This window comes from Acyrthosiphon pisum, chromosome A1, assembly GCF_005508785.2.
Source record: "Acyrthosiphon pisum isolate AL4f chromosome A1, pea_aphid_22Mar2018_4r6ur, whole genome shotgun sequence".
Classification (NCBI taxonomy): domain Eukaryota; kingdom Metazoa; phylum Arthropoda; class Insecta; order Hemiptera; family Aphididae; genus Acyrthosiphon; species Acyrthosiphon pisum.
In genome coordinates, this window is record NC_042494.1 from 70,233,586 (window position 1) to 70,260,689 (window position 27,104).

General features: G+C 27.4%; 4 protein-coding genes across 8 annotated transcripts in view; 2 read left to right on the plus strand and 2 right to left on the minus strand.

Annotated features, from left to right (window-relative positions):
- Positions 1-2,651, minus strand: part of LOC100163610 (acetyl-coenzyme A transporter 1) — a 19,569-nt gene extending 16,918 nt beyond the window's left edge. The window contains exon 1 of one of the 2 annotated variants that reach the window (XM_016804591.2): positions 2,399-2,651. The gene's annotated coding sequence lies outside the window, so the exon portion shown is untranslated. The remainder of the gene's footprint in view (positions 1-2,398) is intronic. The other variant, XM_001945365.5, reaches the window with a different exon arrangement.
- A 9,299-nt stretch (positions 2,652-11,950) lies between these two features.
- LOC100160845 (acetyl-coenzyme A transporter 1) lies at positions 11,951-18,672 on the minus strand. 2 transcript variants are annotated; one of them, XM_016804601.2, is made up of 10 exons: positions 18,327-18,672; positions 17,925-18,250; positions 17,736-17,862; positions 16,193-16,352; positions 15,973-16,127; positions 14,129-14,319; positions 13,272-13,456; positions 13,076-13,196; positions 12,781-12,996; positions 11,951-12,556 (listed from the first exon to the last, which is right to left on the minus strand). In XM_016804601.2, exons 2-10 carry the CDS (start codon positions 18,156-18,158, stop codon positions 12,377-12,379), a joined length of 1,569 nt encoding a protein of 522 aa, XP_016660090.1. In that variant the 5' UTR covers positions 18,159-18,250; positions 18,327-18,672; the 3' UTR covers positions 11,951-12,376. The 2 variants fall into 2 exon arrangements, with proteins under 2 accessions (XP_016660090.1, XP_001947097.1); XM_001947062.4 differs by having other exon boundaries at positions 17,925-18,203; positions 18,327-18,670.
- A 199-nt stretch (positions 18,673-18,871) lies between these two features.
- LOC100165664 (nischarin) lies at positions 18,872-20,658 on the plus strand. Its single transcript, XM_001945306.5, has one exon. It carries the CDS (start codon positions 19,126-19,128, stop codon positions 20,485-20,487), a length of 1,362 nt encoding a protein of 453 aa, XP_001945341.1. The 5' UTR covers positions 18,872-19,125; the 3' UTR covers positions 20,488-20,658.
- Positions 20,659-21,507: 849 nt separating this feature from the next.
- Positions 21,508-26,095, plus strand: LOC100162866 (uncharacterized). 3 transcript variants are annotated; one of them, XM_029486052.1, is made up of 2 exons: positions 21,508-21,654; positions 24,822-26,095. In XM_029486052.1, exon 2 carries the CDS (start codon positions 24,841-24,843, stop codon positions 25,498-25,500), a length of 660 nt encoding a protein of 219 aa, XP_029341912.1. In that variant the 5' UTR covers positions 21,508-21,654; positions 24,822-24,840; the 3' UTR covers positions 25,501-26,095.
- Positions 26,096-27,104: the final 1,009 nt, after the last annotated feature.

Here is a 27,104-nt window from a genome sequence, read left to right on the forward strand (position 1 = left end):
CCGAACTCCGCCTGTTGTACAATTGTACTACATTTCGTAAGTCGTAACCACAATATTCATCTCGTATCCAGTCCTGTATATGGTATCGTGTATATCCATAGAACAATGTATATCTTAGTCCGTGGTAAAAAGCATTTAATCTATTTTGTGATAAAAGCAGCAATAGCGATTAACTTCTTCCGAGGGATATTCAACTTAAGCTCGAGGAAAATAGTTTCCCGCTAAAAATGTTTGATAGCCCAAAAGTTCCCAATTTTAAAAATAATATATACCCAAGAGAACACTGCACTACAACTGCAGTGCCCTGTATTTACTTAGTAAATCTAATTGGTGCAATCGGGAGTCAACATTTAAAGTTCCTTGAAGTCTTTATAAAAGCTCAGGGGAAAACAAAAAAAAAATTAGGAAAAACAGATATTGTTACGCAAACTAGGTTTTTGACAATATCGATTTTTGGTTTTTGTTGTAACTTTAAATACAATGACCGTAAATACATGACATATTTTTTACTGAATGATTAAATTACCATTTTCTATAATATATTCTATTTTCTATTATCCTTTCTACACACTATACAATTTGCAAATTATTTAAGGTTAGAGATTCTTAGACATTTATCTTTCTAAATCTAAAAGATTTTAAAACTAAATACAAGATTCCTCAAAAGTTTGTCTTTTTTAGACAAAAAAAAATTGTCTACCGCTATGTCAGTTAAAATTTTAAGCGTTTGAAACACGTGCTTATTATTAGGTACATTGGGATCATCGCCCTTCCGTGAGCCCTCTCAGCTTTCTCTTAGGTTAGGTACTTCTAAAAACATATGGAGACCTATAAAATACATTATTTCACCCTATTTTACATATCCTGTAGCCATAAATAGGCCAAAATATCCATTAATCATAGAATATAAATAGGAGTACCTACACCTACCTAGGTACCTATCAATCAAACCTAACTTTTAAAATATAGTATAATCTATTCTATAACTATACTACATACCTATTCAAATTACAAAGTTATAATATAATTCTAGATACACTTAATCCAATATATTCGAGAAAGGCTATGTAGTACTTAATAATAATAATGATTTACAAAATGTAAGAATCTGATTAACTGGTGAAAATGCGGATTCATGTAAATATCGCGAAAAATTGAAAACTTCTAATAATTTCACCAGGATAAATTACCAGAATTTATTAAATGCAATCATTCAAAGAAATTAATATCCCAACTTCACTAATCTTTACTGCTTCGGTGGAAAATAAGTTAGTCATTTTCAGTTCACTGATAGTATGTAAAATAAAGTATATATTTATTATATATTATTCGAAATACTGCAGACCATGCAGTAATTACTTAATTATAATGTATATATAGTCATGATTTTATGAATATAACAGATTGTTAGTATGTACAAATCACAAATGCAGTAGGTACATTGTAATGTAGTACAAACAATAGCAATTAGCAGTAAAGCGCAATATTAAAAGTTGATTGAAAAAATATTGATAAGATACCTAGGTAAACCCTAACCTAACCAAATATCTTTAAATGTCTTAATTAATCAAAATATTGCCTATTGATAGGATTGTTGTAGTGATAGGGTTTACCTAGTTGGATAGTTGTTTTAACGTAGGCTTGATAAACATGGATTCGAGAAAAAGATTTTCCAGAAAATATATTTTTTTTTTAAATTAATAGCCATGAGCAAAAAAAATATAAATTTAAATCTTGTATTATTTTAATTTTTCAAACTTTAACAAGCATCTAAATTATTTACTATTATTATTTGCTTAATTGATAATACATTAATTTAATAACATTACTTAGCCATTTAGTATTTAGTGTTTTTGAAATAATAAATCCTCTAAATAATAAGTCCTCTAAGTGCTAACTACCAAGGTAATCAGATTTTATTAAAAATTCTGTTTTTTTATAACTATTTGCAAAGACATTTTATAAAATTAATTAAAATATGTATATAAACTATTTTAAATTTGACCATAATATACGATTACAATTTACAATATGAGTAGTGGGTACCAGGTACCCAGTACCTATATGGCTATATTATGTATGTACACATTTATATATATATTATATTATGATGTAGGACCTACCAAAAATAAAAGTTCTTATAATATTAAATTGCCGATACGATTATAGGATATATACCTTACTCAAGTTATTAATTTATATACATTGTACCAGGTAATGTACCTACATAAAATGTTTTTAAAGTACACTATAAATAAGTGAGCTTCTATCATTAATCACTATATACACTGATATTATATTTATGCATGTTTATTATAGCTATTTATCTATTTTTAAAAATGTTAAATTATAATATATAAATGTATAATAGTTCTTACTTAAGAAAAACAGTACCTACTTGCTGTTTAGATGTTTGATACAAAATTTGTTGTCTTAACAGAGTTTCTTTAACGAAATACAACACCATTTAATTTAATAATATATAATAATTAATTCATTCATGTCAAACATGAAACTAACGTAGAACTAAAATTGTAGTATTAAAATATAAATAATAGGAATTCAACTTTGTCAATGGTAATTTCACTCCAATACGATACGGAAAGAATGACAGCTATAAGTCGACAAATAAACTATGAACGATGTACAAATTAAAAAACTGATACGCACATTCAATATTTATTATATTATATTTTCTAGTAAAAATTATAATCTCTGCTATCCTTGTATATTATAATCTATTATGTATAAGTTATTATAACTAAGATTATGTTGCTCCATAAAATGACCCAAATTATCGGTTAATTGCCCAGTTGAAAAAGATAATATTACGTATGAATACTTGGAAAATAATTTGGCTTGTATAAATATAATTATTGTTTATTGTAATATTTATTTTTATTATTTAAAATAATCAGATAACCAGTATTGAGTTAAATCTAAATAATTATCCTATAGTTTCCTAGAAGTTATCAGGACACTTGTTCTATAATAGGTATACGGTACGATTTGTATGGGCGAGATCGTTTTCGACCAAAAACGTACGGCTGCATACTAATCATAGACAAGAATTGTAATACTAATATTAATATACTAATACTAATATTGCGTCCCCAAGATAACTACGAAAAAAGGTCTAATCCGAATTGCGGCCCGTGTTTATTTTGGGTACAGACGAGTTGTGGCCCGGGTTTTTTTAATCCAAGATAATTTAATCTTGACTGATAAAATATAATCACCCTATAATGTAGATACCAATAACTAATAAGTACACCTTAGTCGTCGCTTTACTACCGCTAAGAACGTTCCGTCGCTTTTCTGTTTGTTTTTAATTTATTTATAATGTCGAATGAAATGTTAAGTGAAATGTTGAGTGAAAAAAATCGCAGTTTATATGTAATTGATGGATATAAATTTCGTTTCCATAAAAATTTAAAAAATAATGTCGATCGATATTGCTGTACTAAAAAGATAGTGCCATAATATCTACGAGTTTTACTAAATTATACTAAAATTTTTTTAATAATAACAAAACATTTTAATATCAGATTTTAATGTCAAAAAAACATTTTTAACCTTAAAAAATTATATAATATGCGTTTTTACCATGTGCTAACATTTTTAAATAAAAACAAAACATCATTTTTAACCTACCTGCAGTATCTACTGATGCTACAGACAGTCCTAAGTCTGTATACAAACGTGAAGGAAAATGATTAAATTAATTTTAAATTTCAGGCCGCAATTCATATGTAACCCAAAAAAACTCGGGCCGCAATTTGTATGCACTCCAAAAAAAACGGGCCGCAATTCGGAAGAAATTTTTACCGCGGGACGCAACTAGTAGCCACCCAAACGTACCCTTCCCTGTTCGGCCAATTCACTTTTCGACCAAATTTAAAAAAGGTCGATTCCCTTTTCGACCAAAAATCGTACCCTTCCCTTTTCGACCGATTCACTTTTCGACCAAAACAAAAAGTTTTGTAATATGATATGTAAAATAAATAAAATAGTATATATATAGCAATATATATAGCAATTATAATTTTAAAAATTATTTTAAGTATAAGTTGCATAAAATGTTGTAAAATAAAATATAAAAAAAATTTTAAACATAAGAATACCTATATATTATTATCATTAGTTTTGTGTTAATATGTCACACTGTGTATAATATTTTATAAAAAGAATAACATAATAATATACAATTTTTGTCAATAATTATTAAGTCTAATAGTAATGCGTATAATATAATATTAAGAAATAAACTAATAGGTATATAGTTGTTGTTATATAATAGCAAATATTATTGATAATAATTACTATTATATACTTTAGAGTATAGGTTATACTTACAGAAAATTATTAAAAGTATAAGTTGTATAAAATGTGTAAAATATATAAATAAATATTTATAATATTATAATAATTTAAAGATTTTGTCAATAATCATTAAGTACAATAGTAATATGTATAATATATAAAATAATAAACTGATAAGTATATTATAATTTTTGTAAAATTATGGAAATTATAATTTTAAAAATTATTTAAAGTATAAGTTTCATAAAATGTTGTTTTAATAATGTTCAATATGTACCTATAACATAAAATATAATACATATGGCTATATAATATATTAAACTTTTTGTATTGTATAATTTTCAAAACTATATTATATTAGGTATTATTATATACTTTATAATTAATGACAAAAATTGTATATTATTATGTTATACACACAAAATAACTATGACTCGATTGTCGTGATGGGTGAACTTTTACTTATATACCTACAGGTTTGTACGGAACCCTCGGTGCGCGAGTCCAACTCGCACTTCACCGGTTTTTTTTTATAAGCATCTAAAGTTCAAATATTGACAAAATACGTAAAAATGACGAAAATTTGCAAATTATTTTGAGTTAAAAATTCGTAAAAATTTTTCTTTTTAAATCTAAGATTTTAAAATGTAATACAAATTTCCTCATAAGTTTCTCTATCTTTATCAAAAAAAAAAAATGTCTACAAGAAAGTCAAATTAAATTTTTATGAGCGTTTGAAATTCATATTTTTACAACATTTGATATTCACTCAATTTCTCATGTAACGATTTCCTTATTTTGTTGTAATTAAAAACCGAATAAATGTAGATACTTAAAAATTTCACTGAATGTTTATATTAGCATTTTCTATATACGATAAAATTTTGAAAATAATTTGACTCTTTTTGAGCTGTTAACGGACATGGTCAGTTTTCAATTTTTTTAGTTTTTTTTTTCTATAAATATCAATTAAGTTTTATCTGTTGGGCCAAAAAGTGTAAAAATTTAATACAAGGTGCCTGATATACTGTTAAAATAGCAGTTGAAAAATATTAAAAATACATACGCACAATTTTTTTTTTTTATAAGCATTTAAAGATCGAATTTTGACAAAATTTATGAAATTTAAAATTGAATAATTATTTTGTAGTTAAAAATTTATAAAATGTTCAACTTTTATATCTAAGAATTGAAAATTTAAAAAAAGATTCCACCTAAGTAGTTAATTCTGTTACCAAAAAATCTAAAAAATACATTAACACAGTTTATTTTTATAGTCATTTTAAGTTCAAATTTGGATGAAATTACTTATTAAAAACCTAGAATAACTATTTTAGTTATTTTGTTGTGATTGTATAATTTTATTCGTGGATATACTTGAAACTTCTAAAGTATACTATTATATATCTATGATAGTATCACGGTTTGTTGTTGATGTATAATGCGTTATAAGTAGGTACATAACAAGATGTATCATCAATACACCTTGGTACCTAATAGATATTGTGAATGATTAATTTGGAATTTATTATAGGTCAATTTTTTTTAATACCATAGAGTCTATGGCATAGACTATAATATAATATTATGTCTTATACCTAGAGTCTAGGTCCTAGACTGACATACCGTCTCCACTCAGAATCGTTTTTCTTATACAATGATATTATATTATTGAATTCAAATGTAATACCATCCATTATACAGTGACCCACTTGTAATCTACTGTACAATGTAGAGCGACATCCACTTACCCACCTTTTTTTAGTTTATTAATATTGCACGAAATAATTTAATATAAAAAAAAAAAAAAAACAACTTGGCAATTAGGCACTTAATTATTGCCCCTCACTAGTTTCCTTGATTCCTCGATAATACAGTTCTGAGGTACCTACTAATTACTATGCAGGGTATTTCAGATAAACGGGAAAAATTTGAAAATAATGTTGGCAGAGCTATAAAGTATAAAGCATGTTATAGGTTGGCCGTGATATCTTTTCAACACGATGATGAATGAACTGAACTTGAGAACTTCAGTATCTTTTCTGGTGGGAAAGTAAATCTAGTTGGTATTTTTAAAAGGTAAAAATATTTAAAATTCCAACCTAACTTAGGGTAAGCCTAACCAACCCTTTGGGATTGGGCTCTCAAAATATACAAATAAGAGAAATTTAAAATAATTATGTTGATACTTTAATTTATTAATTTTGTTATTATTAATTGTTATAATATATTACACATTAATTACACATTTACACCATCTATAAATTATAATTTAACAATAAGTAAAAGTTTGCAAGTAATGGTTTCTATAGGTACTTAAACAATATTTAAAAATAATGCTCCACTCCATCGTAGATCATAGCTTTGAATCCGTCCCTGGCCCATAAATCAAGATCATAAAGATTAACTTATAAATAATACCAACTTCCGGCATAACAAATATATTTATAAAACCAAAAGTTAACTCGCACTTCGCCCACTTCGCAGTCCTACTCAGTCCTATACTCGGACTTTAAAAATCAACCAACACGTGTAACTGTTTAAGTATATTATATCCGCATCACCACATTTAATGAAATTCATAAAACCCAGTAACACCTAACCTAACCTACCTACTACCTAGTACCTTGCGGTTAACTGTTAAGAGGACGTGATACCCGCATTACGTGTTGTCTCTGTCTTACAAGTGCGTAACATAGCAAATTTTACACTCGGCAGAACACGTGTAGCTCCGATAATTTAAGAATTATCTAGGTAACCTCTAGTATATGCTCTAATATGCTTTTTAGTATATTTTAATTTTAATGTGAGTTATGAGTATTTTAAAATTGTAAATTTTTTATAAATCTTAAAATACTTATAACTCGCGTTAAAATTAAAATATACTAAAAAGCATTTGAGGTTACCTAGATAATAATCTTATCTTTAGATTTTATAAGAGGTCAATTCATTCTAATTTTTAAATTAACGGAGCTACACATGTTCTGCTGAGCGTAAAATTTGCTATGTTACGCACTTGTAAGACGGAGACAACACTACAGGTATCACGTCCTCTTGATGAAAAAACGAACAATAATTGCTCAACCTCTAAAACTCCTCAACCATTAACATGTAAATATTTATTTTAACAATTATATTTGATTGGAATGTTTGTGTCAACATAATATTTATTTGCCACCAGAGTCCATGGTATCGCTTTTGTCGCCGAATCGTAATACTTATTTAGTGACTATTTAACTATTATAATACTATATAGCATTGATTATAAATACTAGTATTTATAAATTTATAATCAATGATACTAGCAGACTAATATCAGTAATCGACAATCGTAATAGCAATACAAATAGGTATTTATTTGTTTAAAGTCTAAATTCATATTATTATATTAATAAACGCTATATTGATTACGTTGGGGATCTCCAGCAGTCCATCCTTTTTAATGGTAGGCTAAATCCTGCCGGTTGTCGTTTGTGCATCACTATTGTTATTTTACACTTTGACCTTTTTGAAAGACACTTGGGCACTTGGGCTTCGTTCGATTTTTGATTTATACATCGTTTCACGTTTACTCATCAATCGTTTAAAATGTCGTACCTACATCATTCGCGCATCAATATTATTTAACAATAGAACTGAAAAAAGGTGTATAGGTACCTATCCAAAAGCGCAAGTTGTTTTCTAACTTTAATCTTAAAATTCGCACATCACTAAATCAACATTTGAACTTTAAATGCTCATAGAACAAAAACTTGTGCCAAAGCATCTTTATTATTTTTAAACGTAAAAATCTTAAATTATTCAGTATCTATATAATATTATATATATATACATTGTACATTTATGTAATATTATGAGTTATGACTACAATTCAATTCAATTTAAATTATTTGTATCTATTTATTATACAGTTAATGATTTATTACAATCATTGAATTTTCAGTCAAAAATTATTTTTTATACTCACTTATTTTTCAGAATGTTCATGTGCACATTATAATGATGTACGATCAAATGGTGCAATATTGTTCTGTGGTGCAGATAAACAGCCAATGCGCATAGATATACGGCCCTAAATGGCTAAATCAGTGGCATCATTTCAGTTTTTGAGAGGGAGGCCTACTGTTATAGGTATCTATGTATATCTGCATATCATTGAAATAATGAAATGTTAACCATAGGAAGGTATCTACAACCTTTGTTTATTGCAGCAGCTTAATATATCATATTATGTAGTATGAAGATAGGTACCTATTATACGTAGAACATGCCGTGTCATTATTTGATCTTATAGTCTTTAGATTAGAGGTGTTCGTCAGAATTATATAAAATAATATAATTGTAAGTTTAAAATACCTAAAATCTAGATAGCTACCTATTTAAATAATATCTATGCATCGAGAAAGTTTTATTTCATACAATCGATTAAAATAATAAATTAAGTAGGTATAGGTACTTACCAACACTTACGCAGCAATGCAAAACGCACGTAAATTAAAAATAAAATAAAATAGGTACCTACCTATGTAATTGGCGAATGGATATTATGGGTTAAAATATCAATTAAAACGTTTAATAGTAATAATCTTCCAAAGGACACTATATGAATTTTTTATCATAATCGGGCATACCTGTAAAATTCACATATAGATACCTATTATAGTTACACACCGCCCCACACGTGGTTTTTGACAGACTAGCCAGCAGCCGGCCAAATGTTGAGATCTGTGAACTGGAACGAGTTTTGTACATAATTTAACAAAGCAGGTAAATAACATAATATTATATATTATATTTGCAGTAGGTACATGTACGCATTGTATTCTATAATATTATATTAATATTATAGGTAGCTGACTTTGGCAGGTAAACAGGTTTGATAATGACTGATGGATGGAAGGGGCACGCTCACCGATTAGATACAAATTTAATTGCCCCGGACGTCAGAATGGTTATTTTGACGAATATTTTGTTATCAAATATAATATTAAAATAAATAATTATATATAATTGTAAAATAATTGTATTCAGAAGTCACCACGACAACACACGCACGGCTCACCCTCACCGTCTACCTATTTAAAATTATATTTTGTCAGTAATTGTATTTCTTTCATTTCCTCAGTGAATGGTAACTATAATATAGTATAAAATATAATATTATAATACAAAAATGTTCCATTTTTGTTTTCTCTAAATCGACATTTGGCATTTGACTATTTGAGCATTAATTAATACCTAATTATTATAGTTATTTTACATTTGTTAATAAAGTATCGCCAACTATGGATTCATGTTTTTTCTACATTATAAAAATACACATCTATAAATGCATTTTTCAAGAAATACAAAAAATTATAAAAACAAAAAAATGTATTGGATCATCATTCATCCCTCATACCTTAGTGGTTAGTATGAATATATAATTCTGGTCAATAAATTCTGGTATATTATAGGCACAGGTAGCAATAAGTATAGGTCCAACTGCTTTAGACATAGTCGGAAATCCATTAAAATTTCAGGGGAAGTGGGCTAAGATTTTTAACACAAATGTGACTATATGACATGAGCGGCAGTAGCGTATTATCTAGGATTTTTTGAAGGGGGGATATAAAGATTTTAATATACGTACATAATATTGAGTATACATATTTTATATTCATATTATTATACTATACGTCTATACATGTTGCGTTGTGTAAAAAATTTGGTTTCCGGGGGGAACATGACCCCCTCTTCTGCTCCGCCTGTAGGTACGCCACTGGTGAGTAGAGGAGAACTTAGATCCCACACAACTAAAAATGTTATTGGGGGCTATGAACACCCTCTCGATTTCCATCTATTGCTTTAGGTATAATATAATATTATGTATGTGGGTACCAACTTATCTTCTTATTCTTCTTTTAGTTTCCGCCTTAAAGACTACCAGTAAATACAAATCTTGCCATCTGTCGATATCCTCTGCATCTTCCCTCCAACTGATTTTCGTACCTATCATTTTAATGTTCTTCACACAATATTCCCAGCGTATCATGTTTTAAGGAGTAATATTTAGAAAATTCACATGACATGAACATTTGTGCTTTGCTTAAAATAAATACAAATGTAAATATGTAATAATGTATATATTTTTGAAAAAAATCTTATATTTAACGTAAAATTTAAAATCGACTTCCTAAAAAGCCTAGATGATTTGTCTAAGTCAGTGATGTCGCTATGCCTTTGTAGGCCTGGACGCCTGGTTAGGAAATAATTTGAGATGCCCCAGACAACGATAAATCATAAAAAACTGTGTCCGTAACACAAACAATGAACGATACCTAAACATATTACAAATATTATATTGTTCTATATGATATTACGGTGGCGGAGTTGCCCGGAGAAGTTATGACGTGATGCGCTATAACCTTACAATTACCTACCTACCTACGACCTACCTACAATCTACATATATTAGCTGACGTCAACTGAATATATCAAATTTTAAACGAGCTAGGTACCTAATGATTAAAATTGAATTTTCAAAGCTGAGAATTCTAAAAAAGTTATAATAAACTAGGTATCTTCAAAGCACTTTGTGTCTCTGCCCCAAGAAAAAGTTTACTAATTTGGCAATACCACTTATAGAAAAAAAATAATTGCTGACCAACTAATATAGTAATATATAATGATATTATATTGACACATTAACTAATTTAAAAAGTAGGAAGGTTCATACATTTACCTACCATATTTATTGACTTGTTAATTTATTAATATTATTATACGTGTTGTGTTGTTAATTTATTGGCTTATTCATATTGTTGTAGCCTTGTAAGTACTATATTTTTAAGTATATTCGTGGCTCGTGCCCTTGCCATTTTTAATATAATTTATGCAACTGACGATAATGAGTAATGACATTTTTTTAGCGCGCGCGTTTTTAGTTTACATTTATTAAGTTCATACGTGCCAAACCGGCGAGGAAAACGCGCAATCGTCAGAACGGCGCGTATGGATTTAACCAATATGATTTTGAATGAAAACACGTGCGTACGATACGCGTTCATGTGAAACGGGCCTAAGGGCCCCGCAATTTACTCTGCCCCGAGCTCCATAAATCGTCAGGACGGCCTTGGCCTTGTTAAAATATTATTAATTATAAATACTATTAATACTAATATTATATTACAATTTTGTATGGAATACCAGTATAACTCCCCCGAAAATTGTTAAATAATAACCAAGGTGTATTGATTACCTGTGTATCAATACACCTTGATAATAACATTTTTATTAATAAATTATTTTCCGATAAAATTGGTCAAAAATTAATTTTAACCTAGGGCATTTATATTTTTCTCTAGTTTTCGTAATGCTAGAATACTAACTTCTCACCTATTACTTTATTACTTATTTCACCTCTGTTCATAAAGTATTTATTACACATGTAATTTTTCCCAATGACTACATTTATGTTAGCAAGTAGCAACTTGCAACTATGGTATATATTATTTAATAACCACGGATTAATGTATGTAATAAACATAAAATTAATTTATTATTCAATAGTATTACTGACAAGACCATAATATAATATTAGCCATACCAGACCTTAAGCAAATGGGATAGCTAAAAACAAAGTAGATTATAATGAAGCAAATTAATTGTATTAATCATATAACTTATAAGAAATTTCTATACACTAGACTACAATAAATCAGTACAGCCAACAAAAAAAGCCAAGGCTGCAGCACTGAATCACTCTGTATATATTAATCATATACACAAGATGTATCATAAAGATATGCAACTTTACTAGGCCACTAGGGCCCTATAAAGACCTATACAGTGCTTTAACTTTACATATGAATGATTCAGATTAATTTAATGGTGATACAGGTATATTTGTAATTATATTATAATATAATGAATGAATAATATTACTTCTTTAACAGATAAGACATTAACATAAAATTTAGATTATGAAACTTTTCCGATTGCTTGATAAAATATTTATTCTGGTTTTCTTTTATAATAAATAAATAATAACAATCAACAATATATTTTTTATTTATAATTTTGAATGCTTTTTAGCATCAACATGCCAATGTTTCAGGTCTTTAGATTGCAGGTTACGTATAATTTTTGAAAAATATTGATACCACATGATTCCAAAAATTGTACAAAGGAAAGTTTCTAAATAAAATCCATCAATTGTAATTTCACACTTTCCATCTGATGTTTGACAAGCCTGGAACATAAGCATACATTAGATATTTTAAAAAAATAATTAAATCTAAAAAATGATTTACTTATAATATATTCAACATTAATATAATGTTAAAATACAACGCCAAAAATATGTATAAAATATGAATTTAATATTATTTTATTTTTTATTATTAAATATTTTTGTGTTAAGGTAACTTATACTTATAAAAAATATGACATCATTAAAAATTATTATTTACTAACATTAATTTCTGTTTCAGTGGAACATGTGTTATTTTCATTGGTTGAACATTGTTTGTACGTCAAAAAATCAGTCATCCATAATGCAGCTGTATTAGCCCAAGCGCCTCCTAAATTTGTTAATGTATTTAACAAAGTCATATTAGTGCCACCAAATAATGGGTCACTTATACGGGCAAAAAATGCCATCACGGCCACAAACATTGAGTACATAGTCAACTATGTAAGAAAAAAACAAAAATATTATTATTCAAAGTATATAAAAACAATAAAAACTGTCAGTAATATTATTCTATACCTGATGTAGTAAAAATGAACTCAATACTAATATATAATAGAACATTGAAACATTACCATCTTGATCAATAAAATATGGTGTAAAGTAAACAATGACGGCAATGACAATACCAATTAATAATCTAAATTATATAATTTTTTAACAAATTATTAATATACCATAATATAATATATATGTTTATTTTATATACTTTTACCTGTACGGTATAGATTTTAAATAAATATTCATTGGTTTGGGTCCGGCTGTGTACTTGGTTATCAATACCGGTATAATAATTTGGAGTGGAATTGATAATAATCCAATTAAAGCAATATCGTCTTTAGGAATACCTTTATCAATGATTTTTAAACTAGAAACAACATCAATTGCACTAAATCCTATCTAAAACATAGTTATTAAAAAATATTAATAAATATTTCTTATAATATACAAAACTATATGTGTATTATCTTTTTAATTATTACCAAAATGTATTTTCAATTAAACTTAAAATATTAAAACAAAATGCCCATTCATAAAAAAAGAATTAATTTTTTTACAAAATCTTTAAATATACAAAATCATTTTAATTAGGTAAATTATGCAACACTAATTTTTGAATTTGAGTTGTAGCCTATATGTATGCATGTACTATGAAACAAATTTGTGCCAAAACAAATGTTGAATATGCAGCTTTCTAAGAAATATGCAAATGCATTAAGTTTCTGCTAATTACCAATAACCTATCTGTTATACTTAGTATGATGCTATATAAACATGTATCAACTTTGAATTTTCAACCAGTAATATAAAAAAAAATTGCTTATTTTTACCACAGAGGGGTTTTAACAGAAATTTGTATAAAATTGCAAAACAAAGTACATAAAACTTCAACTATGATCATAAACTATGCATGCACTATATTACTATTATCTTAGATTAAATTGTTATTATTATGTTCAGAATATAATAAATACATGTTAGACTAGTTGTTCAATTAAAAATCAAAATGAAAATGAATAATATATTATTAATATTATTTATACAATTCATTTTCTAGCTTTTTAAATTTACCTTAGCAGTGAGTAATATTATTGATAAGGTTTTAACGCTTGGTAATTTTATAATATCTCCAAGAAGCTTATATGTTTGATATAAATTTAAATCATGGCTATCATGTTGAGATGATTCGTTGTTTTCATGTTTAAATATAGCTACTAATGTTGTAGCAATCATAAATGTATAACCCCAAAAATATAAAAAACCTAAAAAATATAAATTCATAAATTAGTAAAAAAAAATATAGTTATGTTAATTTAGTAGTTACATTTAAATGTCTAATATGATAAAAAACATTATAAAGATGGTCGATAAAATCCACCTAGCTTGTTCTTATGAGGAAAAATTTTTATTCTAATTTTTCAAATTAATTTGGTAACAGAACTTAGTTGGATTAAGATAATATTTAACCTGTTAGTTTTTTACTAAAATAGACCCATCTTATGCCAACTGTACCATCTATCCTAGTCATCGGATAAAACTTCTGAAAACATATGAATTTGTCATGAAGTTATCTTGAAAACAACTTTGTTACTTTTTTAAAGGTTTTTACGTAGAGAAATATTGAAGATATATTTTGAATCAGGATGAGCTCTAATTATGCATGACAAAAAGCTCTTCCTACAATTTGATTGTTTTGAAAGACAATCTTGGTTGCCGGCGCAGCGCGTTATGTGCGACGTGAATGATACGGCAGTGGCCATATCATTTTAGGCTTCATATTATCATTTGTTTTCTTTTCTGAATGACATTGTATGCGTTAGAATATCTTTACAGAAAGACTATAGTACTGTATACTTCCAAGCTTAAGCATTAGGGAAGCTTAATGGTTAGTTTCGAATAACTTAAACCAAAAAGATTCTTTTTATGCTTTTCATTTTAAGTTTGAGAATTAAGCTTTGTTACTAAAAAGTGTAACATAAATTGTAGTTTCAAAAAAAACTAAAAAAGGTTTTTATTGAACTTATTAGTGACTAAAAAGTATAAAATAAATTCTAATGTCCTTCTACCTGGCTTAGTGAATTATGATGATACTTTCACTGTTGAAGTGTGCTCGAATAAAAACCGGCGGGCTATATAAAGGTCTATGATAATTAATCTAGTAAATTAATCATCATAGACCTTTATATTAATGCAATTATTGTTGTCCAATTAATCTTCATTTCTACATTCATGTTGACACTTTTTCACACTTTGTAGTATGAAGTCCATATCCATATGCACTTGTATTCTAATATATTAGTATCTGGCTGAATATATTCTCATCTTTAATTTTGATTTGCCTAGCTTTGCACCAGGTTTTTATTTAAGTACACTTCAATAGTGAGTTAGATTTTTAAATTTTTAATATTAAGAGTTTTAAAATGTTTATAATATATTATATTGGAGTTGAAAAATTAACTTAAGAATTAAGAAAGTTGTTTTCAAGTAAATTAAAATATGTTTTCAGAAATTGTATTGGATAAATATGTTCATATGATTGGCAAAAAATGAATGATCATTTTGACCAAAAAAAAAAAAAATAATTGAAATTTATGTAATGCGTTATTGACATGTGCATGCACTTGCTGGCGGGCTCGGCTATTTATTTTATGCACGACCTGCATGCACACACATATAAAAAGACTCCTTACAGTCAGGATTAAATCTCCTTTAGTTTGTTCCCCATAAATAATTTTTTACACACATTAGTTTTAATATTTGAGTTGGTTTATTGCGTAGATTCTAATGTTAAAAAAAAGAGGGAAAATAATAATAATAATAATAATAATAATAAAAAAACAACTGGAATTTATCTGATAGTAAACGAACATAAATAATATGAACTAAACTAATTATGTAATATATTTTAAGATTACCTTGTAATGTGATTAAACCCTCTGTACTTTCAGTAAATCGTAGCCATTTATTACAAAAAGTAGGTGATTCTAATGTTATAAACACAACATAGCCAAGAAAAGCACCTATTGTCTGACCTACACTATTACATGTTGAGGCATATCCTACATTTTCTCTGTAATTATTGTTTAAAATTATTAATAAAAAAATTTAAATTTATGCCAACATGTAAGTACCAACTTTCTTAACATTGTTAATGCCCAACCATCAACGGCAATATCTTGTGTAGCTGCTAAGAAGTTCAAACAAAAAAACATTAATGTCAAAAATGTAGTGTTTGGATCTTCTGTAAACACTAGCCAATCATTGATGTTCATTGCCAAAAATAACAGAAAAAAACCTGAAACATTAAGGCAATTAAATATATATATATAGTGTACAAAGTACTATTAAAAATATTAAAATCATATATTTATATTTTTGACAAATACATTTATTTTATATACATCAATAATATATTAGATAGTTAAAAAAAAAACAATATAAACTAAGCATAATTCTTCATAATGAATGTAAAAATTGTTTATTCATAATTATTTTACACCGGTAGCAAATATCTTTATTTATTAATTAAGTTTTTAATTAAATAAATATTTGTCAAGTTTCATATTAGGTGAAGATACTCAGTAAAGAATCCAACTATCGTAATATGTTATACATATATTATAAAATGATCTAGCCTAACTAAATATTAAAATAGAAAAGAAGATATTTATACATTTTTTCTGGATGAATATTCTAAAATTAATTGAGGTTGTGGAACCTGCATGAGGTGTCTACTTGCAACATAGAATATAGAACATTTTATGCTCAGCAGATCACATTTAGCTCTGTTAGTTTAAAAATTATAGTGAATTGCCTAAAAAATTTCCTAGATAATATACTAACTTTTAAATTTTATGAGAGGTTAATTCACTCTAGTTTTTAAACTAACGGCTCCTATAATACATAGTCTGCTGTATGTAAAATTTGCCATATTACGCACTTCAGCACTTGAAAGACTGGGACAATACATGGACGTGGCAGCCACTCCTTTTAAGATGTTTAAGTTATACAATTGTATTAACTAGAATATTATTCGATAGTTTTTGACCCAGGGGAAATTCTTGAAAAGTTCTAAGGAGAGAGAAGTGAAAATATATTGTATGTTCATAGTTCATACACATCTCACATTTTTTTTCCAATGATAGGTATACGAGAAGTAATTTTTTATATGCTATACAGTACACAGATTACACATTGCATATTATAGGTAACTATTTATGAAATAATTTTTATTTAAAAAAAATGCTTTATATTTTGATGACTATGATCATTATTAGAGTTAGTATGTATTTACACAGGAAAAGGAAGTTGACCCAAGTATCCACCCCATAAAACCAACACTAATGAAAGATTTTTTTCTTCAAATTTAAATTACAAAATTATCACTTTTCTTCAGAATATAAATTATATATTTATATTATACATGTCAAATAAAAGTTTATTTCTCGTTAAATAAGATAATATTTTTAAAAACAATTGTAAGAATAAATAAGACTAAGAAAAGTAGGTTCATTAAACATCGGTTTTATATTTTTGAAAAATTGCTCTTTACTTTAAAAAGGTTTCTGACCCTGGCTCTATATTGAATGCACTTTGTATTACATATCTTACTGGATAACTCTTATTTTATAAAGTTATAACTAATAAAATTATCTATTTTTATTTTTTATTTACTGACCAATTAAGTATTGTACAGGAACAAGCCAGGTTTTTCTTCTACCAAACTTTGGCCAAAATATAGAATCAACAATAGGTGCCCATAATAGTTTTAAACTAAATGGCCATGTAGAAAAGCTAAATTGGGCCTAAAATTGTAATAAAATTAATAAAAACTACAAATAAAATATTATATTATAAATGATTCAACCTGTTCTTTGTATGTTATATGTTTCTTCTGCATTATTATTGGTATAGCTGCAGAAAGGCCAAGAGGTACCCCTTGTAATGTGTACAAAAATAACAAAATTGCTATGTTTAGCCTATCACCAATTGTACAAGGTACAGCTTTAGGTACATGCAAACCATGTTTCTTTCGCTTTGGACTAAAATTTTCTAGTTTATCTTCAAAAACCATGGCTTTTCTTGGTTTGACTTTACTCATTATTTATAGCTTATGTTCCTGATGAACAATGTTTGTAATTGTAAACTATAACAGAAATGTAAAATGAATTCACTACAATTCAATTTTGAAATCTAATTAAATCAATAATAAATTGATTAGTGATGAGTTGTACACCTAATGCTATTTTTATAAATAAGTAATACTGACTCAAGTAGGTAGGTTTAGCCGTATAGGTACATGTATTATGTAATTTAAATAAGTTCTATTACGAATGACAATAATCTAAACTTTATTTTACACATTGTTTTTATTTTACATTTAAACAATTACAGTATTAGACTAACTGATAATTAGCACTTGCCACTTAACTAGTGGTTGTCACTTGTCACTGAATACTGGAAAAATTGTCAGTTAATAACAATGTTTTTTTATAATAATAAAAAATTAAAATCCACGTATAAGAAAATATATATACCGGTTAGCGCATGCGCATAGTTTACATAAACACAACACAGATAATATAGATAATACATTTATCATAGACCATGACGTCTAAACAGACTACATAGCACTGTCTTGTTCTATGATAGCATGGCCTAAGATCTGACCGTGCTATAATAATATTATAGTGTATGGTTATTCAGCTGTGACGTCGGCTATCTATAACATTTATATGTTTATTATCATTTATATCTGTGGTCAAAAATTAAAATCTGTTATCATTTTTACCAAAGAATGAAGACAAACAAATATATTGCATTTCTCAACTTTTCTGATATTATAATTTATATTATTATTCTATTTTCTATTCATGTTCAATGTTGTTTATTTGTATTCATACTTCGTAGTGCTTTGTACACATTTTTCTGTCTTTGTGATTACTGTTAATATTATAATGATTCAGTTTTAATAATTTGCTGTGTCTCACTTAGGTATTTACATGTTTTTCTAAATAAATAATTAATAATAATTATATACATATTGAAGATCGAACAGAGTATAAAAAATGTCTTGTTACATACAATATTGTCACGAATGTAACATTGCTATTTGTAAGGCCGAAACAGATACTGACGGGGTTACATATTATCATATCAAAGTGAATGTTGGCGGTGTTACTTGGAGTGTACAAAAACGGTACAATCAATTTTTGGAACTACACAAAAAACTAGTAAATGAACATACTGTGACCAAAGACATACTGCCTGGAAAAAAAATAATTGGGAACAAGGACCCAAATTTCATTGAAAGACGTCGGGTTGGCTTAGAAATATATCTACAAACCGTTTTGTCATTTTTACAAAAGTCAATGCCTGAAGAACTATTAGAGTTTTTAGAATTCCACAAGTATGATGTAATATTAATTGTCAAGAAACTAGCTGTAGAATTTTTTAAAAATGGAGATGATTACCTTTTGAACGATAATGGTTTTAATTTTAATGTATTGCTATTATATGCAATTAGTGAAAGATTAAAATTACCTTGTCCAGATAGTGAAAATAACGAGTATAATTTCAGTCACGTATTAGATTTTTGTTCAAAGTTTAAATATTTAGCAATTAAAGGAGGAAATCATTATGTTGGTACAAGTAATATTATTTACAATAAATTAAGTTTTGAGCTATCATCTTTTAAGAATGTGAAGAAATTTGAATGTTATAATATTGCTCATAATATGATATACAATTTAATGACCTTACGGGATACAGTACGTATAATTACAGTATACAATTCAAAGCTTAAAACTCCTGAAGATATTTTACTAAGTGATAATGTTCATAAAGAATGGTCCTCTGATATGGATTCTAGTATGATTTGGAATAAAGTAAAAGTAGTTGATTTCAGTTGGAATGAAATACTAACATTAAAAAGTCTCACAGTTTTAACCCCAAACGTTAAAACAATAAATTTAAATGGAAATTTATTGAATACTATTGAAGATCTGTCACCTCTGAGTTATCTCAGTCACTTATCACTATCAAGTAATAATATTACTGAAGTACTCAATCTTCATACAAAACTAGGAAATGTTATATGTTTAAATCTGTCTTCAAATAAAATTTCTAATTTGGAAGCATTTTCAAAATTATTTTCACTAGAAATGTTGGATTTGGGCTCAAACTTAGTTGAAGATATAGATCAGTTAAAACACTTGAGTGGGTTACAAAATATGAATTATTTAGTTTTGTCTGGAAATCCTGTATCTACCATAGTTGATTATAGAATTAAGGTACTAGGGATACTGAAAAAACGAACTTCAGATTTTTGTTTAGACAATGAGCGACCCACTCAAAAAGAGCTAGATACTGTGGCAATAATGCATGCAATAAAGGTCGCCAAAGAAGGAAAAACATTATTTGATAGATGATTTAGATTATAGAAAATTTTATACAATTGTAATTAAACTACCTATATTATTTATTTTTTATTTGTTATTTTATATTATCAATAATAATAACAAATCAAGATTTGATTTGTGTCTTGTGATAACAATAATATACCTATTACCTACTGAATTAAATTTTTATTTTGTTAATCATTTTTATGTTTTTTATTATGTTAAAACCATTCACTTTTTTAAAACTGTGTAAAGGTGTGAAATATAAAATATCTTTATTATGACATTTTGTATCATGTAAAAAAAATCAAATTAATATACATTATAAAATATTGTTATATTGTAACCATTTTTTTTTTATACTCATAGTTTAAGTGAAATTATTAGAAAACGGCATACTTATTTAGTTGGCTAACTGACAATCACAATTTAAGATCTAAAAACGTACTTGTATACAATGACAAGATAAGTGGATTATTAATGATAATTTAAAACATTTTTCTCCAGCTTGCCACTTTTACTGTAGAATTATGACTGAAAAAGTCTTTTAAATTCAAAATTGAGTGTTTACTATGTGTTACTTTGTTATTGTACTTAAAGCAGCTCTAAGAGATTAGATTTTCCATCCATTTATACCTAGGAGGTGGCAAAGGCCAAAGAATAAACATACTTCTATAATTGTCCAATTTAAATTTTGAAAACTGATTTGAATTTGTTACTAGTTTCCTTGTGTTGGAGGAAAAACTTTTTTTAGTTTCATACTCTCATTGGCCCTTTAAAATACATATACATTTGAGAAATTAAGTACATTCATTTGAAATTGTAGTACATTAACTTTTCAAAATATCGAATATCTATCCCCCACAAAACATTGAATAGACAATAACAAAATAAAAAATTTAAATCGTTTTTCAAAATTAAATTAATATTTATACTCGTGAATCGTGATTCGTGAAGAATGCTCATAATCGCGCGTGGAATCAGTGGTGTTTATTATCAGTTATCTAAACAGTGCCACCACCAAACGAATAAAATCTTATTTATACTGTTCATAGGTTGGCAACCGAATTAACGTTGACAAGTTTTGGCATTAGTTGTTATTGTTTTTAAGAGTTTTGGATAACGGCTTTGCGGTTTCTATGAGCACAACACAGCAATTGCGCCATTTCTCATGAAGTAGTGAATTCAGAGTACAGTGTTAGTGAGTTTAAGTCAAAATTGTCAATAGTCAATACGGTATTACGGATTACAAAAGACAATTTACAATTTATATACTCCAGTTTGTTATTACTTTATACTATTAGTTAATATACGTGTACTTCGTTTTACGTTCGCAATTGAAAAATATATCCATTGTGTGTAAGTAAGTATATTATTAATTTTAATGCTGTTATTGAAATTAAATAATTATGGTGACATATTTGACGATTAATATCTTAATCTGTATTCTGTGAATATTTGGCTTGTATTTCTTTGAAAAAATTAATTATGTTATTTTCTTGAACGGTAGCATCTACCTAGCTTGTCTTCAATTTATGACAATTTTATTAAGTTTAAAATTTAACTGTATTTATCATATTAGTGTCCGTATAAACACTGTTTACTCTACATAATGTATAGGTAGCAGTGTAGGCTCCTCTCGATAGTGTTATTGTTTAGCTGTTCTCTAGGCCTCCCATTATGCTTGTCTAATGCCAGACTCTCGTGTCTGGTGTACTTGCCAAATATTTGTGTATACTTGCCATGCTGTAGGAATTTCCATATTCGACAACTATTAAATTTATTATTTTATTTTCATTGGTGATGTAATGGTAAGCACTGCCGTTACATTATGTATATTTTATTATAACTTATAATCGCGTATATCTTTAATTGTGCTTATAACAAACATGAAACTTGTATTATAATTTATGCATTTCAAAACTTGTGTCGTACGCAGACGAAAAGTCTAGAAAGATCGCGCCGGACTTTTCCTGTCTTTGGAACCCATTTTCTATGTGCGTGGTTAAAGCTAGTGCTTGATCGCAGCAATTTCTATTTTTCCTCAAACTGCCCTGTTTAATACGCAAGGATGCTTCAATTATCGTATATAAATGTACAAGGATCATTCTTATAAATTTGGATTTGCGCCAAGTCTTTGGGATGGTAAACGTCCAAATTGCTATTATTTTCAGAAATTCTACATCAGCTATTGCGAATTGTGATTTGCGATTCAATAATAATATTGATATCAATTACATGGAAATTAGAATTTTTGGTATTTCTTTATGACGATTCTGTTGTACACATAATAATATTCTTGTTTCTTAGCATAGATAAACTTTTATAGGTCTACTATTTTATAATTATTTATTATTACTAATAAGTAATAACTAACTTATTACTTATTAGTTATTACCTACTTACACCAAAGATAGAATATCTATTGGATTTTGGAACCGAAAAAAACTGTAAAAATCTCTACATCAAAATATAGGTTTCAGTTTCTAAAAAAATGTATTTAAGGGTTCTGGTCCGGTTTCAGTCCCAAGATTTTCAAAAAGTTTCGGTCCAAAACCGGTCAATTTCGGTACGGTTCCAGTCCCTGATCCAAAGTGAACAATATGGTTTGAATATAAAGGTTATTGCAATAGTACCACCACTATATCATTTTATCACATAAAGGAATTAAAATGGCACTGTAAGGGAATAACCTATACTGGTTATACTTTGAAACATACTAAGATATGGACTGTACCCTTACACTGCCATTTTATTTTTGTTTAATAGCAATATAGACTATGTGCAATAACCTTGTGTATTTAAGCCATGATAATATCTATAATATTGATTAGTTGTGAGATTTCTAAATTAACCGTTGTATCTAAGGTTAGAATATTTTATCTATTTAAACCAGGTACGTTGCCTGTACATTAATATTTTTGAAATTTCATTTTACGTTAACATTTTTGGCATATTAGGTTTGTGCTCAAAACTTTATACCTATTTGTTCTTGAGTTTCCACGGTTTGTTTGGTGATAAGATCATTAAAGTATATAACAATATGTTTGCTAAATGTCTGCGCATGATCAATTTAAGTTATTAAGTTTTCGCGTGGTTTCTAAAATTTATCTATGACTGAGTTATCAAGACCTTGTGAAGATTTTATTACATAAGTTTGTTAATATACAATCATTTTAATTTTAATTTTTGTTAATGTGTTTATTGATTTTCGTTAAGTTATCCAGATCTAGGGTGTCAAACCAGTTTAGTATTTTACCTCTTAGATCTATAAGTCCTCTTTTATTTCTATTTGGTAGAATATTTTGTTGTGACAGACAATTTATTCTTTATGTCTTTTACTCTTTTCTTTAAGTTGTTTAATAATAATTCAAAATGTTCACAAATTTTAGATGAGTTTGAAATATTTATTAAATTGGAGTCTTTCTTTAAAGTATATTTTATTCAACAATCTATAACTTAGCGTCTTGTGTTGCTTAACATTGAAATCATACTCCATCATTTGGTATTTATCTGTCACTGATAGATCATAATTCATAATATAAATGTATGTCCTCCTATGTTCTATAGTTATAGCTATAAGTGTTTTTTCCGATAATTGTTGGTAAATGTGTCATGTCATGTGATAGGAGAGCAACTTTACAATATTACTTTGCTTTAGTTGTTGTAACACTTTGTTTATATGATTTCTTACCCATTTGATTATAATTTAAATGTTAACTTTGCAAGTACAATACTCGTGGAAACCCGACTTAACATACTCCTCGTTAGATGAGTGCTCGGTCCACTCTCCCTTTGAAAGATGAAAACGACCATCTAAGGGGTGGGGGGGAACCTAGGTGTAATACTACAAATTAATTTTCAAGTACCACGTTAAAGAAGGAAACTAACTATATCAATTTTATATTTCTGTGGCATCAATTAGGCACAAGAGTTATAATATAATTTTTTTTAAATTAGACCATAAGGTAAACAAAGTTTTCCTAAAAAAATATTTGTACATTGAACCTATGATTTAGTAGACAATTAATACTCCATTGAGTACAATTGTATAGGTATACCAAGTTATACGTTTAACGTAAAACAATCTATTTAAAATATTATTTATGCTTTTGAAAATATTTTTTTATACCACTAATCTTTCTTATTAAACAATATTATTTAAATAATTTTTATCGTACATTTCCATTTAAAAAAAAAAGTAAAAACCTTCATTGTTAAAAAAAACACAATTTTTCTCAAAAAAGTTGTTTCTTAACATCTTTAAATAATATAAAAACAATTTTTACAACGCTTAAAAGCTTTGAGCGGTGGATATAATATATCAAAGTTATTAATGAAATGTTATTATTTTTATATTACAGATTAATTTATTTAATAATTATGGCTAATCTGTCATCGGTGTATAAGAAAAAACCTAATCGTCTCTACAAAATGTCTATTGGAGATGAAGAAAATTTCGAACCCCCAATACAATCATCAACTCCATCAAAATTTTCTAAAAAGAATTCAAAAAGAATTCTCAAGGATAATAATTCATTAAACATAAGTGTCATTAATAAAGATGACCGAAACAAAACAATAAATGTAGAAACTTATTGCGACAAACCTATACTGCCTGTTATAGAAGAAAATGTTAAGTACGGTCGAGTAGCAGAACTTTTTTGTAGTGATCCCGAAGATGAACCTACCGAGAAAGAAAATTTAACCGTCACCACAACAAATGATTCCGACGATAAATGGACTACTTTTTCAGATATTTCTGAAGATCGAAGCTGTAGTAATGTTACGGATTTACTAGCTGAAATTGAAGCAGATGTCGATATCAGATTTAAAAAACCACCACGAAGATCATATCCCGGAAGAAAAAGAATAAACAAAAGTTTGTTTGAAGAGAAAGAAGAAGAAGAAATAGATGTACAAAAAAAAAAAAAATGTAGAAAACATAAACAAAAAAAAAAGGATCCACAAGAAGAAGCATTTGTACAATCGATGAACGAGCATTTCGGAGATATTGAATCTTTTAGTTTAGCAGTGGAATAACTGAAAAAGAAATGAATAATCACTGAGTCTGAATTTAAAGATTTTCCAATATTTTTTCAAAATTTGTTATTGTAAATTATTATATATATTATATTATTATATGTCTTATGTTATATAAATATTTTTCTAAATCTTTGTGCTAAAACCAATCTTATAATTGTATTAAATTGTTTTTTAGATTTAAGATTAACTATAATCAATTAAAAGCATGGACATATTAGAAGTAACTAATTATTGTTTATTTTAATGATATGTACTATTATTAAGTCTGTTTAATACATTTATTTATTTTTATAGTATCTATGTTAACTTATTTTTTATTTTATCAATTTAAAATCTGTGAAAACCACAAATTAGTGAAAATGGTAGTATGCTACTGCTACCTACTCTACTTTGTTGGTGTAGTATGCTATCTACCTACTAAACATGTGAACGGGTGTTTACCATTTTGACACACTGATTAATAGCAATTTATTTACTAAAATATACTTGATGTATTGATGATCATCATTGTTAAGTACTTTAATACGTTATACATTATTATGCTGTGTTTACGTTATCCCAGAAAACTTCAAATATATTGACAATTGTGGTATTGTGTTTAAATTATTGATTGCCGCCATTGTCTTTCAGTTGGTGGTCTGACATATCTGTTGCTTAACACAGCGAGCTAAAAAAAATTAACATCTAAAAGTAAGTTATTACGAGGCTTGGAGGATATTTAGTAGTAATTTAAGGGTAGATAGTTACTATTATAATTTATATTTAGCTATTATAGTATTGTATGACTGAAAAACGTTATAATATGTTGTTTATCTCAATAACTCAAGCCACAGTTATTTTCCCGTAATAAAATTAAATAAAAATATAACAAGAGTAAGTATGTCATATTATGTTCCTATTAGTAACATACTGCACGTGTACAGGTTTTTGGTAGGTAGCATTCTACACGAGTACCAATAAATCTACTGTACTTTCTTTAGTATACCAGTGTTTAGAGAACTAATGATTATCTTACAAATGCTTCAAATCACATTGATTCTATTATATTTAGTGATTACCATTTATGGCTAATTTGAATACTATTTAATATATTTCCTCCACAATTAAATTGGTTATAATTTAAATTATCAGTAAAACATCGTAATTATATACCCTGTACCAAATAAGAGCGCACCAAATTTACGTAACAAAACCGGTTTTGCCCGTGGCTGCCCGGTGCGCTCTTATTTGGTACGAAGTATAGCAACATAATACATAATTAAATTACTTACATTTTATTATGTTTCTGCGTGCCTGTTTAAGAGTTTAGGTTATAATATAAAATTAGAGCCTAGTTGTAGAAAATATTTCTATGCTTAAAATGTTAGCTCATAATAAGAATCCAAAAAGTTTAATCAGACACACTAACCACAGATTATAGAAAAACTGACTGAAGTGATCCTACTAATGCTTAGCGCGATATTCGCATGTGTTGTCTCCGTCTTACAAGTGCGTAACATATCAAGTTATACGCAAAGCAAAACATGTGTAGCTCCGTTAGCTTAAAAACTAGAGTGAATTGACCTCTTATAAAATCTAAAGGTAAGATTATTGTCTAGACA